The 24,268-nt window shown below is 36.1% G+C and overlaps 2 protein-coding genes across 3 annotated transcripts in view; one reads left to right on the top strand and one right to left on the bottom strand.

Annotated features, from left to right (window-relative positions):
* Positions 1-797: 797 nt before the first annotated feature.
* Positions 798-17,944, bottom strand: pomgnt2 (protein O-linked mannose N-acetylglucosaminyltransferase 2 (beta 1,4-)). The gene is made up of 2 exons (XM_067449206.1): positions 17,686-17,944; positions 798-6,720 (listed from the first exon to the last, which is right to left on the bottom strand). Exon 2 carries the CDS (start codon positions 6,680-6,682, stop codon positions 4,934-4,936), a length of 1,749 nt encoding a protein of 582 aa, XP_067305307.1. The 5' UTR covers positions 6,683-6,720; positions 17,686-17,944; the 3' UTR covers positions 798-4,933.
* A 3,041-nt stretch (positions 17,945-20,985) lies between these two features.
* Positions 20,986-24,268, top strand: part of snrka (SNF related kinase a) — a 77,440-nt gene continuing 74,157 nt past the window's right edge. Inside the window, exon 1 of one of the 2 annotated variants that reach the window (XM_067449208.1) lies at positions 20,986-21,111. The gene's annotated coding sequence lies outside the window, so the exon portion shown is untranslated. Of the gene's footprint in view, positions 21,112-22,253; positions 22,492-24,268 lie in introns of those variants that run through there. The other variant, XM_067449207.1, reaches the window with a different exon arrangement.

The raw sequence follows: 24,268 nt of genomic DNA, 5'->3' as shown, positions 1-24,268 counted from the left end.
TGAGTCATTAATGACATACATTTTTGTGTGAACTAACACTTTAATACATTTGTGCACCTAAGGTGCGCTCGCGTAAATTTTCCCAAAGTGTCTGTTGCACGGTTTGTGCATGAGCCGCATGCACCTCCAAACTATATGTACTCCAATTGTTCATTCACTTCTTCCAAGTGGACTATTTTAGTGGATTAATGTAGAGATTAGTGAATGTGGGTATAGGGGGCGATTTCAAACACAGCCCTAGGTGCACAGTTTGACCAAAAAAGGGTGGGACCAAAGTCCATGATTCTCCTATGACTGCTGGATCGAAGCCATTTACCAGTCCATCTGTTAAATATATCAGTTTAATAACCCAGCACTTTTTAAAGGTTTAGGAAATATTAACACAAATCAAAAGATATTGAATTGAAAGACAGTAAGTTAATCGACATTTAATAATAATACTGATTAAATGATACAGATGTGTTAAATAACAAGACATCACAAAGGCACTTGAGAAATTGTACATTTAATAAAACTGACAAAAAAGATGTATGGCATTCCAGTGGCACATAATGGTAAATCTCATGAACTGGCACAGGGAACGGGACAGTCTATAGGACCAAAACCTGCAATCATTTTATATATATATATATATATATATATATATATATATATATATATATATATATATATATATATATATATATATATATATATATATATATATATATATATATATATATATATATATATATATATTTATAATTCTGTTAAAAACAAAAAACAAACAAACAAACAAACAAAAAAAAATACCATCTATGAAATTAGAAAATGTGAAATCTGAGAAGTTTCCAGCCACGGACAAATGTTTGTTAACTCAGAGTGGAGGCAGGGTAGTTAAAGATTCACATGCTGGGTTGCTTTTCTCTCTGATTATATGCAAAGGACATTTCTCCTATTTTGTATAACAAACAGAATTCATTTATTATCCTCATACTTGAATAAAATTACCATCAAAACACAGAGTTATGCTAATAAACTGCATGGGTTTGCCATTTCTGAATTACAATTAGAAATGTTCTTGGTTTTAGCATCATTTAAAACCAATTCCATGTGATGCAGAATTCCCTCAAAGCAAAGAACAGAATAAAACCTCACTGAGGAAAAAATAAAAAATACAGATGCCTTGACAGGCCACTTGACAGGTTGGTTGTTGAATTTCATATGTTCCATTCATTGATCAGTGATCACAGCAGTGGAGAAAAAAAAACACAAAAAACAGTACAACCTTTAACAAATCTGGGCTACAGTATAGCTTTCCAGAGTCTTCTTCAATAAATAATTGGCAGAGATAAAGTACATGTTTCCATCTTATCAATAATCCACAAGGGAGCACAACACAGCCTGTCTTTGCAAAAATATAGATGAGACAGATATATATGATGTAGATGTGCACAACAGAAACAGGCATCATCCTTCTCTAAAGCAGATATATATGCTGTTTTATGCTTATTTCACAAGTTCACACTTACATATAATTTATGGAGAGTAAATTTAAATGCGTATTTGGCGTGCTGTCAGGGGGGAGGGCTTCGTGCTCGGATTTTTGACCTGAACCTAGAGTATAAAACCTGTGTCAATTATCTGAATCATGTTCCTCCCGAACCTCGTTTAATAAAAACAGCATTTGTTGAATGACATGAAGCACATCTAAACAGTGGTTTCTTTATATGTGAATAGTAATCATCAGATCTTTAATATTGCATTCTGTAAGGCTTATGCAGTCATAAAGGTTTTATTAGACATTAAGCAAATAATTTTAGCCAGTTACTTGGTAACTATACTCAGAAACTCTTGGTAACTTCATAAATTGAACATAATTTATTTGTGTCCACTATGCTGCCACTATCAACTATACTATCCCTCTTAACATAGAGGTTCCAAGTTACTCAACATAGAGGTAATTACTGACATGCTAGCAGCAAAGAAGAGACTTTCTTTCAGGAAAGAAAAGAGACGAATTACAGGACACTATAGAGGCTTTCCACTTGTTAGTTCGATAGGGCCATTTTCCAGGTATTCGCACTGCCAGTAGGAACTCTGAAGTGACTTAAGCAGCGCTTGTTGTTGTGACTTTTATTTTAAAGCCGCTGAAAACGCCAGAGCCCGAGCACAACAGCTTTCACATTTCTCTGCCTTCAGTAGTTTACAATCTGTTTAACGGTTACTCCATTGTTGTTCTATGTATAACGTTACAATAGTCTGACGTGCAAAACCATTTTGCTTGCTACTGCTAAGGTTTAGTCGCATACAATAGTCCATAAACCGAAACATGTCCTCATAAACTGCGAGTAAACACACACAAATGTTGACAGGCCACTAAATACAGTCCATACCACAGAGGCGGACGTCCTGCTGTTGTTGCTTCTCCTGTTCAATTTATTTCAGCCTCCGGATCTGATTCTGGATCATATATGTAGAAGTTGAATCTGATTTAGGGTAGGGTATCTGATTTTCTTCTCCACGCTTGAGGACGTCACTGCTTTGTGCGCACTCGTCATTCTTTAGCTACGCCCACACGATACGCCTCCAGGCGCTCATTTTTTTCTGGAAAGACTCGGTACAGCCTATATTTCTTTTATATATATACTAAAACTAAAGACTTTTCGGAGATATGAAGGATGCAATACTACTCTATAGGTACTCAAGATTGACATGAGATTGATTGAAACTGAGTGTTTCACCCTTTAAAGTACAAGTTATGTACAACTTTAAGTACATATCTTGTGAGCACCCTTCTGAAAGCTAAAATGATAATTGGAACACCGTATGGTCTCGTGGACTTAACGGACACGCACACACAGCAGCCATTTAAAGTCCACAAGACCAATAGTGCATAAAAGTGTGCCATTTGGAATTCGATACTAGGGGTGTAACAGTACACATATTCGTATCAAACCGTTTCAGGACAGGGCTTTCAGTTTGTTGCACGTGTGTACCAAAGGCTCTAATGCAATCTTTAACAGTTGGCTTGTTTTAAGCACGGAACACACTTCAATTCGAGATCCCTCACAAACATATTAAGTATTCAGTCCATGTTATCATGAAATTCAAACGATAAATGCCGTTTTTGTCGCTCTTTAATGTGACAAGACTGATCAGTATAGGCGCGTCAGTATAAACGGCAGCGTGTCGCGCGAGTAAACACGGTCATCTCTTTCTAAAGAATAAACATTAATTAATTTCTCTTAAGGTAGGCTATGTTGAGGATACATTACAACTTACTGAAATCTATTGTCGGGTAATTGTTAAACTGTGTTTCAACCATGGAAAGACAAAACAGCTTGCAATGCTCCGTACGTAGCATCACATTTACCTCAGGCAAGTAATTTAGTGTGCACATCTGTGTTAGTTCACTAGAAACAAACTCTTTCGCTTAATATATGCACTATATAGTAAATTTGCACTATATAGTTAAATAAATTATATATTCATTATATTCTACTTAACCTGATATTGATGTCTTGTTTATTTAATGTATGTTTAAATAAATATGTCATGATTTGACAGCTATGTATAAATTATTATATTTCAGCAAAGACTTGGAGAAGAAAAATATTTAATTAGATTTAGAAGTTAATGCAAAAACTGCCTTATGTTCAGCTTATAAGTGTTGATTATCATATCTAAAGATAACTGAATTGAGGCATGTTTGGGCTCTGTTGTTAACCTTTAATATTACAATGTGTAGCCTAAGTAAGCACTCCCTATATTTATAGCTTTATCTTTAAGAAACGTTTAGTTATAATTGAATTAATTTAGACCTTTTTTTTTCAGTAAACCACTGTTAAACCACCAAAATCATACCGAACCGTGACTTCAAAACAGAGGTACGCAAACCGTCAGATTTGTGTACCGTTACACTCCTATTCGATACTATGAAGTAGATACTCTGAAGTAGGAGCTAAATTAGTTCCCCTAGTTTGAAAAAAGGGAGGTCCTAGAACTAAGATTATTCCTAGTTCCTGCGGTGCGAATGCGCAAAAATAGTCCACTTCCACCAATAGTTATAGGAAATATGAAAATGTTCCTCCAGTGTGAAAACCCCTCAAACTATTTTACCTCAGTCATCAGGTACTACCTATTGAAATTGTATGTCTGTTTTGTGATTCTATAAACCTTAAATACATGAGCAGATTCTTATATATCTCACTGGCAAACTAATTTGAATATTTCCTACTGAACAGGTAAATAATAATCAGGTTTTGAGGCTGGTTGAGAGAGGAAAAAAATTCAAAAATAAATAAAATAAATAAACTTTGTCAATCCCAGCTAGAAAACAGCAGCCTATTTTTAAAAGAGTACAATGTATAGTACAACATTTACTTATTTTTTTCTTGTATTTTCTTGCAGTTACTTTTAAAATATATTTTTTTACCAAATTTTTTACCCCAAAACACTTCATTATAACTAAAAGCAATGAAAAATACAAAGCAAAACCTTGGGCAAGAGAGGGCACACTCACAAAGTCACATACAATTCAGATCAGTTCACTTAAGCCACAGAAATGTTTAACGTTTTTTAGTAAACAAAAGCAGGTGTCAGACAAAACCAGTGTCTTGAACTTAAATATGAATTTAAATTATGTAATACATTTATGATAAATAAAGTCATTGAGAACTTTGTTTGGATGATGAAACGAAATCTAAAAGGACTGGCAGTTCTGTAAACTGCATTCCATTCTATCCTTAATTGCAGTCAGGGCTTTTATTCTCCGTCAGTTCATGACACTCCAAAAGGACCATGAAGAACAGTCAAGTCACAAGGATGACTACCAAGGTCAAAAACAATTCACCCGTGTCAAACCATTTAATTTTCAGGATAGCTGCAGAGAATTAATCTTCAAATTAATTCTTGAATAGCTGACAGTGTTACGTTTAAACTGATTCCTGAATCAAGTTTTACATATAAGAACATCTGCAAACGGGCCCAAGAGGTTCTTGTTAAAGATACAGCGCACCCATACTAAATACGTGGTAAAGGGTTTGATGTTCTCCGAGAAGGTGTAGTTCTGATGGGGGAGAATGTAAGGCATATATGTGTTCTCTCCCTGCTCCTGGATCCAAACCTCATATTTCACCTCTTTAACCTTTAAGTACTTCAGGTTCCATGGGATCTGCCATGACACTGAGAGCTTTGCTTCATTGGTGGCCTGTACTGATGTCTGACACTTGGGCTCTCTGACTCGACCAGGATGTACAGTGCTAGCCACCTTAGCTTTTTTGAGATTAGGCTTTTTTAGAGCTTCTCTGAGTACGTCCAGAAAAGAGGCGATGTCCACAACAGTGTCCTGGTAAATGCGAAAAAGCCACTCTGGATTACGACAACAAAGATGTCGTGGCACCTCCTTGCTGGCTAGTATACGTTCTTTTTCTTCTTTGTCCAAGTGGACGATGCCCCCCTGATCCCAGGGGCGATCGGGATATGTAATGGTGTTCTTTTCCATGGTATTTCTCCATGCGGCATACTGAAGGTCCATGCCAGGTAACGAGGCCAAGGTTTTGTAGGGAGTGTACTGCTCTGGGCTTACAGCATAAGGGAACAGTTCAACCACAGCAGCACCACGGGGCAAGAACATGGAGGTGATCATCTGGGCTCCGTGCATGCTGACCAACATAGTCGCCCCACTTATAATTTGGATGATGCTATCAAACGACTGTTCCTCCAAAGACACAGTCACAGTCCTCATCTGAAACTCTTGGGCTAAAGCTAGAAGAAGTTCTGCTTCATTGAGAATGAGCCTGTTAGTGGTACGTTTAAAAACTACAATGTAGTCATCACCCTCCTCTCGTGTGATGTTGAGCCTCTCCATTAAAAATGAAGCAAACTGGCGTATCTCATTACCCGATATCAGAATGTTAGCTTTGGGTCCTTGTGGTTGCACAAAGCCATATTGGTACCATGTTGTCATCTTTGACAGTCCCACGTAGGATTTGGTAAAGCACATGAGTTTGCCAAAGGTTTTCAACTGCTCCTTGAGAAGTGGTTGCTTACTGCTGAGCAAACGGTAGAGATCGAAGTGAGCACCTTCACCCCAACCCTCCATGAAGACAAGCCTGGCCTCGTCATCCAAGTCTGAATACTGCTGCATTGTGTAGTAGATGGGCAAAAGATCATCGTGGAAAATGTGCATGAGGTTGTCTGGGTTAAATCGGTTCAGAATTAGAGTCACATCTGGCACAAACACAGGTTTCGGCATGAATTTCAGAGCCGCTGCTGGGAGCTCTAGAAAGTTAAAGTATTGAGTGTTGTGGTCTTCTACAGAAGAGAGGTCCAGCAGGGCGGGCTGGAAACGCCGAGGGCCAAGGTTGGGCAGCATCACAGAGGCATTGCTGTGGAAAAATACAAACTCCTCAGCCTCTGTGCAGTAGCAGAGGTAGTCAAAGCGGCAGATGCGATCTGTGTGCATCTTGCCAGTGCAGACCATTCTGGTGCCATGTTCTTGGAGTGCTAACAGGGCACCGTGGTAGTCGATACGCACTTGTGAGAACTCCTGTGATTGGCGTGTGAGCTGTAGCTCTTCTTCCAACTGTGATGAGTGTTCAATCAGGCGAACGTATTTCCAAAGCAAGGCTGCCACCACTGACACCAGCAGGCCATTTAGCACTGCCGGCAGGTTCATTCTACACCCAATAGCACGCATCGCAGCAGAATTCCGACCCCACACTCATGCTCCTCCACCTGCAACGAACAGAATACAATGTTTAAAAAAGAACTTTGTGAATTACTAACACCAATATATCTTAAAACAGAGGTCTTCAAACCTGCAAATAGATACTTAATGTGTGACAAAGTGCATTCCCAACCTGCTTTAGCATGCCTGTCTGTGATTTTCAAATGATCCTGAAGAGTTTAATAAGTTGTTTTAAGGTGTTTGATTAGAGTTGGAGCTAAACTCTACAGGATAGTTGGTCTCCAGGAGGGTTGAATACCTCTGTCTTAATACATCATAAACATACAGTACAGAATAAACACAGATGATAAAAAGAGTAGGGTATCAAGAGAGGGCAGGGTAATAGGGATGTGATGGTAGGAACATTTTCCCACTGGTAAATTGACGTTGACAGTGCCAGCATCACCATGGACAACCTTCCATTTAAATCGCTTATGAATGCCAGTGAGGCAGTGCACATTTTACTTTTGCTTTTAAATTAGTAGAAACTGCTTGAATGGTGGGTTCATTATTACTCTTAATAAAAAGCACAACATTGAAACAGTACAATGACAAACTCACTTATATTAAACATATAACTTTTATTAACAAAATGAAAAAGCATGGCAGCCTCATTCTTGAGGAGCACTTGAAGGTGTGTGTGTGTAAATTATAAATGTTACCTCTGGATGTCAGATTAAATCTGAAATATTGCCAAATAGGTACTTTTACATTTCACTTTGAAACCAAATCTTCCAATCCACTCGCAATCCTGTGATAAATTAAATCTGACTCCTGCTGCTGATCTGTGCTTCGACTCTTGTTCGGTTCATGCTGATTCGAGCAGACGTGTTCAGTTTTTAATTATAGTTTTTGTTCTCTAATCTCTTCACTAAACTATAGCGACCATGGTGGGCAAGTGGTGTAATCGGTGTGAGGCTGAACACCATTCACAGTAACATGACATTGAATGGGGCACTTTTCACCTGTTTAGACAAAAATTGCCAACACATGTTCATATTGATGCACCCTTGCTGCATAATGGTGAGCACAGGTGACAAAAGTCAAACTCAATTAAAGCACTGATGTCACCACTTGAACACAACAACTCAAACATGATCACACTTGTGGCTAATGATGTGAGGGAACATATACACAGTAAAGCCCTATTCGGACGGGATTAGATTAACATGGGGACATGGGGGTGAAGTCATTTTACCTCAGGACGTCTGTAATATTAATAGCCAATTCGCACGGGATAAGACATATCAGTAAAACTAGCAGAAGTGGGAGGAGTAACTCGCTTCACGCACCTCCTTGACGTCATGTGCGTATGACGTTACCGTTATAACGTGAGCAAACACACAACCTGAGCTGAGCGCCAGTCTGAACTCCGTCTCCAATATATGTGTGTTTTAATAAACAGTTAGGTCCAGTCTAACGATTCTGATTGGATTATGTTGGTAATAGACACTTTACTAGAGCTAAAATGTGTTGTGCCTCTAATAAGTGCTTTTGATCTTCTTTTTGCTTCAAATGATATGTGGAAAATACTGGACATTTTCTACAGATTTGTCCCACCACCTACAACGCAACCAAATTCTTCAAGCGCCTCTAACAGGGATGGAAATTAGCACCCGCCACCAGCCAAATGCGGGTGATTTGGAGTTGTGGCGGGTAAACTCGCTTCACCTACCGGCCACCGTGGCGGGTAAATAAAAATAGCATACTGTTTCCCCTCTTTATAAACTGTGTTCAGTGCATGCGAGTGCGGCCGTATGTCGGAATATGACCAGTCGTTTTCGCCGTCATTACCTGGATGTAGTGTCAGAAGACGCGAATAATAACCATAAGAACTCGTGCTCGCGCTGAGAGAAGATCCGTCACTGTCATCCGGAGGCGCGCACCCGTCTCACAGCGCGCAAATATTGAGTTCTCTTTCAAGTCTTGTGCTTAAACAGACAAACTCACACAAAAAGTATGCCAACATGTTCATCTTGATGAGTATTATAGCAGACATAGTCTGAATATGCCTTAAGTGAACTTAATACAGTCGTGAAAGATGACGCATATCCTTCTATTAGGTCTTAAAGGGGCAGTAGCCTTTACTGCTATGTTTAATGTCAAACAAAAGGACATCACTCAATGCTCTTGATTGAATAGCTTTTGTAAGTTTAGTAAGGATTAATCTTTCATTTAAACAGTTAAATATGCAGTTATTTTACATTTGATTACTTTATTCAATTTCTGTAGCCTACCTTTCTGCAGGCCAGTAGACCTGTACATTATTATTTAATGTACACATGAGTGAGGTCGAGTTAAACATTTTAGTTTGAATTTTATTTTATACTGTGGGTTGTTGCAATGTGCTAAATAAATTTTTGCATAATTTGTAATTTATTTATTATTTGAAACTTTAATATTAATTAATGTAATTGCAATGCCTTGATTTTTAGTAAAGTTACACAGTCAGCATTAGCCATAAATGTAATGGATAATTGGCATAATTTCTTTTAGTGCTTCGGTTTCAGCCAATAATTTTTTTTTGGTGCATCCCTACTGACAATATTCTGCTCGGTATGTCGTCAACACGCTTCAGGAGATGCCAAAACTAATAGATTCATTGATGGGACTAAAAACCTAAAACTGGAAGCCATAAAAGACCACGAATCATCCAAAAAAAAAAAAAAAAAGAGAGAGAGAACACAGAGCCCTACTCATTTAATGAAATGTATATCAGTTCATGGTTTGTGTGTGTATAAGAGTGAAAAAATGTCAGTATTTCATTGAGATTTGAGATTAAATAAACAGCTTAAGTATTGTAGAGCTTGTATTAATTTTCACGTGCAGTTACACATTGTCGGTTAAAAACAAGAAAGTGGCTGGTAAAAACATGGAGTGGCTGGTAGATTTTGAAATCCACCAGCCACAGTGGCCGGTGGACAAAAAAGTTAATTTCCATCCCTGGCCTCTAAGGTCGCAAAATGCGCTTTTTTTAAACTTTTAAACAGGAAATGGCCGAATTTTACCATACATTTTTACAGCAGGTCTATTCGAACGGGATTAGTATTACCCGAGGTCATTTTTCCAGACCTTTTTACAGAAGGTAAATGTCTCGGTAATCTTCACTGACATTGTCCGTAATGATTACCGAGATGGCACATTCGGACGGGACTAAAATCACCAAGAACCTCTGGTAATAATTACTTTACCCCCACGTCCCCATGTTAAACTAATCCAGTCCGAATAGGGCTTAAGCCAGTTCAAAGATCACTGGTTTGTGAGGCCCTACATTGGACAGAAATCTGAGAGGAAGAGTTGTACACAAGTGGCAAACGCATAAGATTTCTGTTTTGTCTTTTTGTACAAGTGCTAAATGCACAGGTTTTCTTTTGCAACATGCATTTAGCCTGCAGTGAACAATAAACATTTATTTCTCCAGCTTCATGTCCTGAGCATTGTGTTTTCTATTTTTCTACTCAGTGTTTAGTGACTGTTCAGTAGTGCTTTTAATTTGAGCTAAGTTTTAAATTTTGATGACAGAGATTAAACTGTTTTAAGGTGAAAGTTTGGTTTTGCAAGAAGAGTGAGGTTTTGTGAACATAGCTTGGGTTGTGTGTTCACAGTTTAGAGAAAAGGAGAGCAGTTTTCAAGAAATGTGTCATGGCAATCGAGAAAAACTGTATTATAAAAATGATGCCTGGTGTATTTATTAACATTTGTATGCTTTTCTTTTTAATTTATTAAACCATGCTTGTACAACAGATAGTCACACTATAGGGCAATTTTGAGATGTAGCTTAAAAATTGAACAAAATCTAAAAACCATATAAAACAAATAAATGTTTAACCATTAACTGCATTTTAAATGACGACAATACTAATTATAATATTAATCTTTATCTTGTGTGTCAGTGAAAATGCCATTTCAGGTCAACAACCATAGGTTTACACTGTGTATGCATTTAAATATCTCAAGCCTCCAAATCTGACTGGCCGAAAATAAATCAGATTTCTACAGCAGTTTGTATATATATATATATATATATATATATATATATATATATATATATATATATATATATATATATATATATATATATATAAAAACTTGACAATCTCATCTTCTGAGCTGCTGGCATTCTAGCTTAACCAGCAGAGCATGGAGACCACAGAGGGGCTAAAGTGTAAAGATGCCCACCCGCATCCACACATTCACAGAATTTGGCACTAAAATTGTGTGCGTGTTCTCAGTGCATCAGGCTAATGCTTTAACTGCGCCTGTAGACTGTCTTTAGAAGGAGATATAAAATGTTCGCATTAAGACATAAAGAGCCTGCTCCAGTAATCTAAAATATAGACAGCTCTTCTTATTGCTCACAACAACTGCATCAAATCGAGGGAGATGACATTCTAGCTATGTTAAATGATGATCAGTACTAAAAAATTAGGAGGAGGCTGACAGAGCTTCTTGGTGTCAAATCTTGTGGATGAAAAATGCTAATTTTCCAGGATGTGAAGGATGATCCTCCTTGTTTGATTTCATCCATTGTATTTCATGTTTTGAGAATTAAATGGCATTAACGCCCAATCCACGAGGATACATACAGCAGGAATGGCAGTGTCGCCAGTTGTGCATTTAATTTCCTTCACTGCATATACAACCCAGAGGGAAACATGAAAAGGCTTTGCCAACTAACAAATGCCTGCAAAATGTCAGCTATGTATTCGAAACTACTGAGCAAACCCTTAGTGGCACCATCTCAGCTAACATAAGACTGAAATGTCTTTGATGTCTGCTTGGAAATTAGGCATAAACTGAAGAATTAATGGTTGTAAACTCCATATTGCATGGGCTCCCCTGCCTCAAAAATTCACATGATCTCCTAAATGAAAATCAATTAGTTTACGAATTAATAATTTTTATAATACTAAATTGTAATCATTCATTTTTGCTATATTATTAAAATAAAGAAAACTGAAGAAATAAACTCACATACACAAACCCAAATTTAGCTTAAACAGTAGGTGATAATCAAATCATTATCACTTCTTCTCACACATTTTATTATTATTATTTAAAAAAAAAAAAAATCAGCAAGGAGGGGTGTAAAAAAGAAACCCTTTTTAATAAAGAACTGTCATAAGCTCCAAGCGAGTCCACTTGTAATCGAGTGTATTTTGGTTTCAGGTAACATTTACATACATTTCAGTGTTGAGTCTTTCTCTCACATGGGATTTAACACCCACAACGCTGTTTCGCCTACACAATTCTGCCAGTGATTATTGCAAATAACTTCACTCAACTCAATGACTCTGCACCATAATCGCTCAAAGAAAGTATAGGCTTGATTAAACAAACCAACAAAATGATTTTCAGTATATGCACTCTTATATAAAAGGCTGTTTTCAAAATAACAGGTAGGTACAGTGTATGTACCTATTACATGAGTACAAGGTGCATGGAATACTGAAATGCAATATGTTTTACTTGGTCTCCAATTTTATGTTGGACAAATTAACTGGAAATTAAATCAGCAAAAATGGTTTGACAATTTTTTTGACAATTAAATTATAAATAACCATATTTATTTCTCAGAATCATAACTGGATGCGACGTGGTCATGGGGTAGCAATGCAGCATAGTAGTATGCAAAACAGTTAGTTATTAAGGCTCAATTACTGCTCAATTCTGATTTATTGAACAGATATTCTTTTCTTTTTTTTTTTCTTTTTTTTTAAAGGTCCCGTTCTTCGCGATTCCATCTTTCAAACTTTAGTTAGTGTGAAATGTTGCTGTTAGAGCTTAAATAATACCTGTAAAATTATAATGCTCAAAGTTCAATGCCAAGCGAGATATTTTATTTACCAGAAGTTCCCTTTCAAAGCCTACAGTGAACGGCCGGTTTGGACTACAGCCCTGCACTTCCTGCAGGAATGACGTCACTAGAACCGTTTGTTGACGAACCCTCCGCCCACAAGAACGCGCAAAATAGGGGGCGTGGTCTTGTTGCTCTCTCACGTGGAGAAGAGCGCCCATTCAGCGCTTGCATCTCCCCGTTATGGTAAGAGGCGGGACCTTTCCGGGCAAAGTGCGCTAAGCTGCTGTCCAATCACAACACGGGAAGCGCTGGCCCAATCAGAACTCGTTACGTGTTTCTGAAGGAGGGACTTCATAGAACAGGGAAATCCTCAGGCCGTTTTTAGGACAGAGGAAACAGCGGTGTACAGATAAGTAAATTGTGTGAAAAATACTGTGTTTTTTTACACGCGAAACATGAACTCATGTTATATTGCATACTGTAAACATAATCAAAGCTTCGAAAACACGCGAAGAACGGGACTTTTAACATTGTTATTTTAAATGTGGCCAATATCCAATCCAGTGTGAACAGATCATGGTCCTGAACCTGCAAGTGTCTGAATAAGAGATCGACCGATATGGGTTTTTCTATACCGATGCCAATGTTTAGAGTCAGGGTCAGTCGATGGCCGATATGTTCTACCGATTTGATATCTTGAAGTTTTCCCCTTCATTTGTATGCTAAAATGTCACAATAATAAGTGGATGTAAAACATTTCTTAACATTGTCCATTACTGAACACTGACTTCAGCCATCTCATAAATCTTAATTTGAAATTAAAATAAAATACTTATCCAAAGTTAATTAAGTATTAAATATATAAAACAGTCATCTATTTATATATAAAAAAACCTGTCAAACACTTACATAAACGTTTTTTTTTTTTCCAAGCAGAATTTTTCAAATTTGTTAGAACATAAGAAAACATTTAAGAAAATATGCATTAATACACTTAAAAAAATAACAAGGTTTTTGCAGCAGTGTTTCATTTTGGGCCGCCAGTTGCCGACCACTAATCTAGAGTGACGTAAAATCATGTATGAATTTCGATATGACTGTTCAGACTAAGGTCGCATTCGCATAGCAAAACATCTGACCTGCATAGGATTTAGGACTACAAATGGAAGTGGTCCAAATCAGAAAGGACAAAAAGACAAGATTCCATGTGGTTTGTGCCATTCACACTGTCATGACAAAAACAGATTACATGAGCAAAAAAATCAAATAAATAAATACATAAATTGGATTTAGACCAAATTTACCCTGGAGTCTGAACTAAATAGTAAAAATAAGATAATTCTGTAAAAATGTTAATATGATTTTAGAGAACATGATTCGTCCATGTTGATTTTTTTCCTTGTATTTTGAATTCTGTGTTGTGTTAGGGTAAAAGAAAATGTCTGTTATCTTAATGGATAATGTCCCGGCAGAAAATTACCTACAAGTCAAGACTAACGCAGGTATAATAATTGTCTCGTCTGGAGTCTGACCATCGTCGATACATGAGATCACCCATCTGCCCAAACCTAGTAGTGTTTTTTCCTACGGATTTTATTCTTACAATGTACACTGTGCAGAATTCAGTAAATAAAACGTTACTACTACACTGTAAAAAATTATTTAGAAAAAAAGTTACCTGGTTGCCTTAAAATTTTGAGTTAATTGAAATTAAAATTTTGAGTTAATACAATGACAATTTTTTGAGATTCGACAACCCCAAGCATATTGTGTAATTGTGTGTGTTTTATTTCTGATGACGCAGTGAAACATGCCAAATAGTGTTATTTTTATGATTTATCAAAAAATGTATGTGGTTCAGATACAAAAATATTTTGAGTTTCTATTTATTAAACAAATTTCCTTCATTGTGTCAACTCAAATTTTTAATTTCAATAAACTCAAAATTTTAAGGCAACCAGGTTACTTACTTTTTTAAGTTAAACCAACAAAAACCAACCAAAATTTTTTACAGTGTAAATTCCAAACAATATCTAACTGAAACAATTACTATAAACATTACATCAATCTGGGAATTTAATATTAGCATTCCATTACTGGCTTCCCAATCCCAAATGACATAACTCTGCAAAGTGGTTGATGCTTGTATTAGAATCTGATATGCAATCTGAACATGAGGTTGGGGATCTGATTTTAAGATTACGTGCAAGCTCATGCGCATCGCATGCTCGGCTGCTTTGCTATTATTCAGATCTGGCATGCGTTTGTTGATGCTATGAGCAAAACTGACAAAAAACAAACAAAACAAAAAACAGAGGGATGATGTTAAACTACTTGCATATAATGCACTGTGATATTGATGAGATTATTGAAGATTCATTCACTGCTACAAGGAAAAAATCAACGCTAAATCAAGAACATTGACGCATATTAACATTTCATAGCTCTTATCGTGGGGAAAGGATTTTAAACTGATTTATTTGGTGAAGCGATATGCAAACACATTAAAGAAACACAGAGGTGAGTAATATGCTAAAAAGTATAAAGACTTTGGAAGCGCATGGCACTAAGGAGCATCGGTCTATCTGAGCTATCCAGATCTAAATCCCTCTGCAAGAGCAGGCAGACCTCTCGTCCTTGAAACGCTGTCCTTTCCGTGCATATGAAGAAAGCAAGCAGAGGTCACATCATGCAAGAGAGGTTTTTTTTTAGGAGGAGCCAGGTCCACGTGTTTATGACTGTGTGTGAGAGAATAGGAATATGGGCCTGGCTAACAGGGCTTGCCCAGCTCCCTTGTGTACAGCTGGGCTGTTTGCTATGTGGATGATAAGCACCACAATGATGGGGGAAGGCAGCCTAGTGCTTCTAATGCATTTTAATAAGGCTCCTGGAAAGACACGGCTCTCAGTCTTTCAGTGGCTTTCTTTTCCGACGAGTCCCTCTAGGATAGCCAAGGAGATTCCCTACTCGGCTCCCTGCCCACGACAGAAAACTCTCGGGTTAAAGAGACACCGTCATTACGCCTCTTCTAATCTCCTGCTGATTTTTTTAATTACTGTGTGACCTTGTGATTTTGCTGATGTACAAATACTTCAGACGAACTTTGCATTGCAGTGTTTTTTCAGCACCTTGCGCCATAAGTACTTCGCGTTTAATGGGACAGTTCACCCGAAAATGTCATCATTTACCTACCAACGTTGTTCCAAACCTTAATGAATTTCTTTCTTCCGTTTGTCACACTAAAGAAGATATTTTGAAGAATGTTGGTAACTAGACAGTTGATGATAGCCGTTGACTTCCATAGGTTTTTTCTTCTTCAATATTCAGTAGAAGAAATAAATTATTACATGTTTGGAACAATTTGAAGGTAAGTAATAACAAAATGTATATTTTTTGGGGAAAACTATCCCTTCAACAATGTCATAAAATGCACTTATCATACTTTTTTTTTTTTTTTTACCTAACAGTTATTTTTTTGAAGCACATACATAGTAGCACACCTAATATAAAGTTGAACCAACAACAACAACAAAAAAAAAACACTTCACAAAGCATTTTTAAAATGCCTAACTCTTGTAATACACATTTGTATTTGGCTCTTATCTTCCATAAATTACAATAAGGTGCCAAAGCAGATTCCAGAATTCACCTACAGTCATTATCCATAATAAGCTGCATGCTTATTGATATATCAAGCACTGAAGAAGGCAAATGTCTTCAGCGTCTCTCTCTGTTCCTCAGGGGCAAATGAAGAATGGGTCTGAAAGAGCTTTTCAGTGGGGGTTACAGGAAACAATGTCACTCTGCCTCCTGGGAGAAGGACTCTACGTAACACTGCAGAGCTGGGATGAGGACAGCAAAATAACAAAATACTGGAGCAGGAAAAAGATGGTGCAAATCAGAACAAAAAGAAGAAATATACATGAGACTAGCGTTTTCGAAATTACGGATGACCGTTCCGAATTGAGAAATACTTTCACTGATGCTCTGATGATGATAACATCAACCCCTAAATGTTGTGGCTGTTGGACACAATGCAGGCAGAAAATTCAATGTGATATGTTATTCGCTATCGATTACAATTTGAAATGTTTCTTTCTTTAGCGACAGTGTTTTCAGGAGCTCAAAAAGCATGAAATAGACTTGTTCAGCACAAGAACAGTCGCTAGAAAAGGGATTGTGCATGCTCTTGAGGTGCCGTCAGCATTATCATAAATCTAATTATTCTACTTTTCTTCGTTACCCAGTTCCCATCATGGAGTCCCGCGTCGACCTAGCAACTGCCATTGAGATGAATGGGAATTTTAACTAATAGCTTTCTCTGTGTATTATAGACCTCCCATCAACCAAAAAGAAATGTCAGACAAGTTAAACAGATGAATTAGACAGATTTTGGCTTCATATTTTTCATATAACAAGCAGGGAACCCTGTCTCTGCCAGTTTTAGAGTTAGGATGTCTCAGAGGATTCAGACAGGTCTACGCAGTTTTGAGAATGACATCTGGCAGGCATTCCTGTCCTTGACGAAAATTGAAGTTGATCTAATGTAACAGTCAGTAAGAAAGCATGTACATCAGGGCAAATGCTTTTGTCTATTGTTTAAATACTGTATGTCAAATGCTGGTGGCATCACATCTATTGCTCTCCTTCCAGTTGTGCCTTTTGCATCCTGTTTTATCTCTAATATCACCCAGTGCTTTTAAAATGGTCAATAAAATTTGTATCAAGCAGATCTGAGTACAAGTCATTCATTATTGGAATGAAAGCAGCCAAGCACTCTTAAAATATCAAATCAACTGGATTGAAAAATTATTATACTGTGTGTGTGTGTATTATATATATATATATATATATATATATATATATATATATATATATATATATATATATATATATATATTGGAACACAACAGGTAGCAGTTTAATACAATTATGCAATGATTTGTAATTGTATATTATTACATTAGAGTATAGAAATCATGACGTGAGGTGTGATTGGAAATATCTAGAATAGAAATTGTGTGTGGGAGATCGACCGGTAGGCTAATAATCGAGAAGAAGCATCTACCTTATGACGACAGCTGGTGGAAAAAAAACTTTTTGCATTAAGTTTTGCAAAATAGACAGATGCTAATACATAACAAACCAAATGAAAAGCAAATGCATATCATACCTGTGGGAAAGGTGAGCCAGGACGAAGTGATGTGAATTCACTGCGGATACACTGTTTCAAAGGCAGCTCCAGCAAACCAGTGCCAATGATTATTTATAACTTCACAACGAATAAACGCGGCATTTTCGGGGTTATTGTGTTAAATACATGACGTGTTCATTCACCACAGCGACTAACTGGTGGCTTCTCGGGAATTTTATCGCTACGTTGCGCAAAATCGACTCTGTCGCGCGTAGCCTATTCTGCGAGCATTAACCCAGCTGCTGGAGAAGTCTCCACCCACAGTGATGACCGAATTCAGACGAGAAAACCTCGCGAGATCTCATCGCCGCTAATCAGTCTGACGTTTGTATTCGTGTGTTATCGCGAGAGCATCGGAGCACAATTGGAAGTCCCTTATGAGAGCGCACAATGAAAAAAGTAGGCTGCATATTAATATCAAATTCATCTCCTCGTTAGCTTAATTTATTATTAATAATGTTTCTAAAATTTTAGAATTTACAGTACACTGTAGGCCTACACTGTCTCCTCTCTCTAGCCTATATTTAATTATTAATTTACTTAGTCAGCCTTTTGGCAAGACAGAATTCAGTTAAACTTTCAAGTTATTTAAGTGAGTACTGTAGGCTATAGGCGACTTTTGAGATAATAAAAAGTGTTTTCGAATATTATAGGTGACTGATTGAATAAGTCTACTATTCATTATTAAACTGGTTGTGGCTGTAATTTCAAATTCATTTTTAGTGAACGAGCCAAAGGTAATAGTCTATTACCCATATTTTTTATAATGCTACAGATAATGTGTTATATAGACATCTTTGCCATGAACGCAGATATGAACTGAGCAGACTAATGACCTTTTTTAACGACTTGCAACTTACCTAAGTGAGAAATTATTAATGCCATGATTTAAGCGTCTCATGTTTTGAAAACGAATAATTTGTCTTTCAAAGGTGATCTCACTGAGCTATCAGATCTCGTCGATTCTAAGCGGTAACACGACGCCCTCTAGAGCCAACAACAATTTATCAAAATGCATCTATAGAAGATTGGCAAACTAGTAAATCTTATCTTTCATTCACTAAACTGATCAGTGACCACGTGTCTTATAATATGCGAATTGTTCTTTTTTTATACGTTTGATTAGAATGTATTCTGTGGTACACCGGTAATGCAGAGCTCTTTAAATACAAAGAGTAGCCTACCAGCAGTGACCAATAGATGGCAGACGATAGCTTTAAAAACATTTGTGCTTTTAAATTCCTGGAATGTGAAAATAAATGCTGCATTTACTATTCGGTGTTGAGACAGTGTCTATTGTACAAGAAGCTTAGCCTACTAGTAATTTCATGTCAATTCCACGTGAATGCAAAAAACATAAGCAATGAAAATGTCATTGCTTATGCTTTTTGCATTCACGTGGAATTGACCTGCATGCGTCCAGTGAACTGCAGCTTTGTAACATCTTTGATAAGAGCCATTTCAAATCCGTGTCTCCTGGGTCAAGAACCAGGCTATATGCTGCAACTGTAATCAGTAACTAACTATATCAAATGTGTCACATTGCTAATTGCAATGGATGTGCAATGTTTATTCTATCATAGTGTCATGCATTATTCATAACAATAATGTTTCCATACCTGTTTACTACTTGAATGGATATGTTACACTGAAATAAGATGTTGTCTCGAATATATATATATATACCCCTCCATCCTCACACTACTAATGAAATTCTATTATAGGCCTATATATATATATATATATATATATATATATATATATATATATATATATATATATATATATATATATATATATATATATATATAATGTTTTTTAAATAGGTTTCTTCTGCTCATCAAGCCTGCATTTATTTGATCAAACATTCAGATTTTTTATGTTGTTATACATTATTAAAATTTAAAATATTTGGTATTCAATTTATTATACTTTAAATTATCATTTATTTCTGTGATTTATTTCTGTGCAAAGCTGAATTTTCAGGACCGTTACTCCAGTCTTCAGTGTCACATGTGACATCCAGTCTATCACATGATCCTTCAGAAATCATTTTAATATTCAGATTTATTATGAGTGTTGGAAACAGTTCGGCTGCCTAATATATTTGATGAATAAAAGGTTCAAAAGAACTGCATCTGTTCAAAATAAAAACATATTTTCAAATAATATAAATCTCCTTTACTATCAATTTTTATCAATTTAACACATCCTTGCTGAATAAAAGTATTAATTTATTTTAAAAAAAGAAAGAAATGACTGACCCCAAATTACTGACCAGTAGTGTGTATTGTTGTTACAAAATATTTCTATTTTTAAAACATTTGCTTCTTTTTTTTCCTTTTTTCTTTTTTTTTATTACTTTTTATTCATCAAAGTATTATAAAAAAGGTTATGAAAAAATATTAAGCAGCAGAACTGTTTCAACTTTGAAAATGAATCATCATATTAGAATGATTTCTGAAGGGTCATATGACACTAAAGACTGGAGGAATGATACTGAAAATTCAGCTTTGCATCACAGAAATAAATGATCATAAATTGTAAAAACCAATTATTAAATTGAAATAATAAATTGAAAACCAATTATTTTAAATTGTAATAATATATCACTATTTTTTGTGTGTGGCATTTTTGATCAAATAAATGAGGCTTGATGAGCAGAAGAAACTGTACAAAAACAAAACCAAAATGTTTGTGTGTGTGACCAACATTTTGCCAATATATATATATAAAAACCAAAATGTTATATATATATATATATATATATATATATATATATATATATATATATATATATATATATATATATATATATATATATATATATATATATATATATATATAGGAATGTAGTAATGAAATGCAGGAAGCGATCTGTCATGAAGAGGCAAAGAAATGCAAGATTTGTATACTACTCGAGAAAAAGTAGTGGAGGAAAAGTTTTGAATTTTGATGATAACGTTTTTTTTATGTAACGTAACAAGCTAAAAAACACTGTAAAATAAAGTGTTACCATTTTTTTTATCAATATTTAATATTACAAAAATATAATTTATAAGTACACAATAAACGCGTCTGATGTAAAAAAAAAAAGAAGAAAAAAGGATGTTTTAATATAAAAGTACATTTAAAACCTATAAAAAAACAACACGTTTCAAACGATTTACTTTTTTCTCACCGTTAAATTACCATTGATTGGTCAAGTCACGTGATATGAAACCGACCATAATCTCTCATAAACAAGCCAATCATTTTTTTTTAATTGAATATATTTTACCACGAATAATGAGTTTACTCAATATTCCGTCGAACACATGCTGATTTCAGCTTTTTTTCTTTCACTGATAAAGAAGACTGCTCATTACATAAAGCTAGTCATATTGGACTGGAGCACCATGACAAGTGAGTAAGTTAGCCTAAAGATTTCCATCAGAAATTTTGGTCACGCTTTTTAAGTGGCATTAACTATAAACAGACCATGTATTAATGAATGTTCTGTTTGTTCATACTATTCTGGAAAATTCCCACACTTATTTATTGTGTGTTGCGTTGCACATTCGTGACTTTAAACCGCAATTATTTCTCATATTGTCTTTAGTTTTATTTCTGCATATTATGTTCCCCTAGGCCTAGCTGGGACCTATTCTATATATCTAAATTGCTTTTTCTGACTGGCTTGGAAAAGTCAATGAAACGTATGAAATAAGTAATACTGGCACACAGCAATTAGTTTACTAGCAGTTAGCAATGTAAGTTACTATCGCAAATAGTGTAATTACTTAGTATTTCAGGCACTTTTGGGATTATTTACCTCTTCATGACCGATCAATCATGTAACGACGACCCATGATTTTGACATAGATTTTGGTTCAGCTTCATCAAACACAAAAATGTCGTCCATATCGTTATGTGTAAGCAACTTTTTCAGCAGGCAGTATCAACCACATAAAATGAGTCGTGTGGTTAAGATAGGTCAGGTAACGTTAAACATTTAATGTTCTGTGTGAAAAGTTTCCGCATCAAAGTCTTATTTAAAGGGCCCGGTTATCCACCATCATCGTTTATTTCCATTAATTAACTAGACTAAAGGTAGCCAAGCCTACCTTTTTCTACCATAGATAGACCATAAACATATTTTTTGACAGATCTGTGATTTAAACATGGCGCCACCGGAAATGCTTGGACCCAGACATGTGCAGTAGCACTCCAACGCGTTTGTTATTGTTTACGTCCTTGACAGTCGCGGTGTTTGTTCGCATAAAGATTATTTTATTCAGCCTTCATGAAGAAATAGATAATTAAACGTAGTATATTGTATTTGTTAGACCAATTTTCAATATAATTTAGAAGACTGAATTAAGCTCCATCATTATGAACGAATTTGAAAATCGTGTGCAATCTACCATAGACATTATAAGCAGTAGATTGGGCGTCATGATGTCTATGCAATCGACACCAACGCTAAAGAGTCACGGCCACAGAGCGCCCTCTGTTGTTGGTATTTTTCAGTGCAGGCATCTACAATACGGCTCATTCAATGTTTCCGTGCAGTTCCATGGTTCAGGGCGGAGAGCGAGAAGCGCTGAGAGTCGCACTTCCACCAGCAGCCTTTCGCATTCACACACACTGATCAGCAGTACTAACCTCACACACACACACACACTCACACACACACTCACGGGGCTGGACTCACACTCAGCCGGGCTTCATTCCGTCTTCGGATCTGCAGCCGCCGGGACATTTAGGAGTTTTAAGTGGTTTTAATGTTCGCCAGAGCGAGCGGTAAGTCAAAGCTTTGTGTGATAGTGCGTTAAAATGCTAACACTGTTAGCCGGTTAGCATCTGTTTAAGACACAATAAACGTGCGTTAAACAACATCCATTAATCTGGATGTGATTTGACAGCTGAGTGCATGCTCTATGGGGGCACATGATGCTGGATCGGCCTTGTTTCAGTGTATCCGATTATCACGGGCTGTGTTGGAGGCTTGTAGCCAGTTAGCTATTATTTATATCCTCTTCCTCTCTATGGATGTATGGAGTTCATAAGGAGCTTATGGGCCAGATCAGGCCTGACATGCATGGGCATATCAGGTCTGCTTTCAAATGGTGTGTCCACTATCATCAGCAGACCTGGATGCTCTCTTTGCACATGTGGTTTTGCTAGCATTGATGCTAGAAGAATGTTTAATAATGATGGACTTTAACTAGTCTGTTTTATAAAGGATCGTGTCAAGAAGATGGATGTGGTTTTGCATGCTTCTTATGTGAGTGTGTGGTCTGATGCTTTCAGTATTATAGACTGTGTATCCTTTTATTGTGATTGCATTACTGGTCCATTGCTGCTTGTCAAATTTATTTATTTTTATTGCAATTGTCCTTTTGTCTGATAGCTTTGTGAACATAAGCACTTACATTTACTGGGTTTAACAATGCTTTGGGCGACTTGAAGCTTTAAAGTCATCCCTCAGAATTTTAATTCTTCATACTCAATTGTAGAGGCATGTAAGATTTCAGAAGATCAGGTTCAGTTCACTGCTGTACTCTGATCAATATGTCTCATGTCACGCAGGAATGTGTAAGGTGTGGAGCATGTTCCTTCAGCTTAGTGTACTGTAATCATGTTATGCAACCTGAAGTTAAACTGAGCATGCAACTCCTCGCCATATTGTTGTGTTGATTTGGAACTTTTTATTTTTTTATTCTATTTTTTTTTAAATATAATTTGTGGTTTGAATGTGATGCTAAAATGTAAGAAATAACCATAATTGAGGTTAATAATGGCCAACGTACATGACTTAGACCGTAGACCATAAAGCCTACTGTATAATATTTGACATGCAAGGCCTCTAAATTATCAGCATGATAAGAACTGCTGAAAAACCTGTTTTACACAATCTTGTTCATGCCTTCTGTCGCCTGATTGATAGTTCACACTTCTTCAGTTCGTAAAAGGCCTATTCCAGTCGTGGTGCACGTGTCTTTCTGCTCATTTTTAAAGTCAGAATAACTTTTATATTGGAAAGAACATTGACTGAAGTAACCTAAATTTAATTGATTATACTAGGTGTGTAACAATATATAGTGTCACTTAATAAAAAAACGCAACAATATGTAGCATGGATAGTGACAACCTGTATTGTGTACTGTTCACCCAAAATAAATATTATATTATGATTTTTATTTTATTTTATTTTTTAGGTTTTTAGTGTCAGTACTACATAACTATAATGTTGTTAAATATAGTGTAATTAAGTGTAGGAACATTTGTGGTTCCTGATAATGTGAAATGTTTTGTTAACTGTAAAAAGTGGCCAACATTATTTTAAATATATCTAGTCAGTGATAGAGTGTAAGCATATTTGGATAAAACTAAAATAATTTTGTATTTTCAGCTTCAGAGTCATAGATATTTATATTCTGTTGGTGTCATGCATTACCCCCCCCCACCCCAATGTACTACCAAATGTATCATTTTAATCCACAGTAAAAAAAAAAAAAATCTCACCATTAAACATTTTACCATTTGTATTCTAGTATTGCAATAATATTGTATTGTG

This window comes from Pseudorasbora parva, chromosome 7 (genome assembly GCF_024679245.1).
Source record: "Pseudorasbora parva isolate DD20220531a chromosome 7, ASM2467924v1, whole genome shotgun sequence".
NCBI lineage: Eukaryota > Metazoa > Chordata > Actinopteri > Cypriniformes > Gobionidae > Pseudorasbora > Pseudorasbora parva.
The sequence above is the reverse complement of the archived record's forward strand: the minus strand, read 5'-3'. Positions and strand labels throughout refer to the sequence as shown.

Bases quoted from the DNA above. Each gene is read 5' to 3' on its own strand.
- pomgnt2 (XM_067449206.1), bottom strand. From the start codon at position 6,682: ATGCGTGCTATTGGGTGTAGAATGAACCTGCCGGCAGTGCTAAATGGC.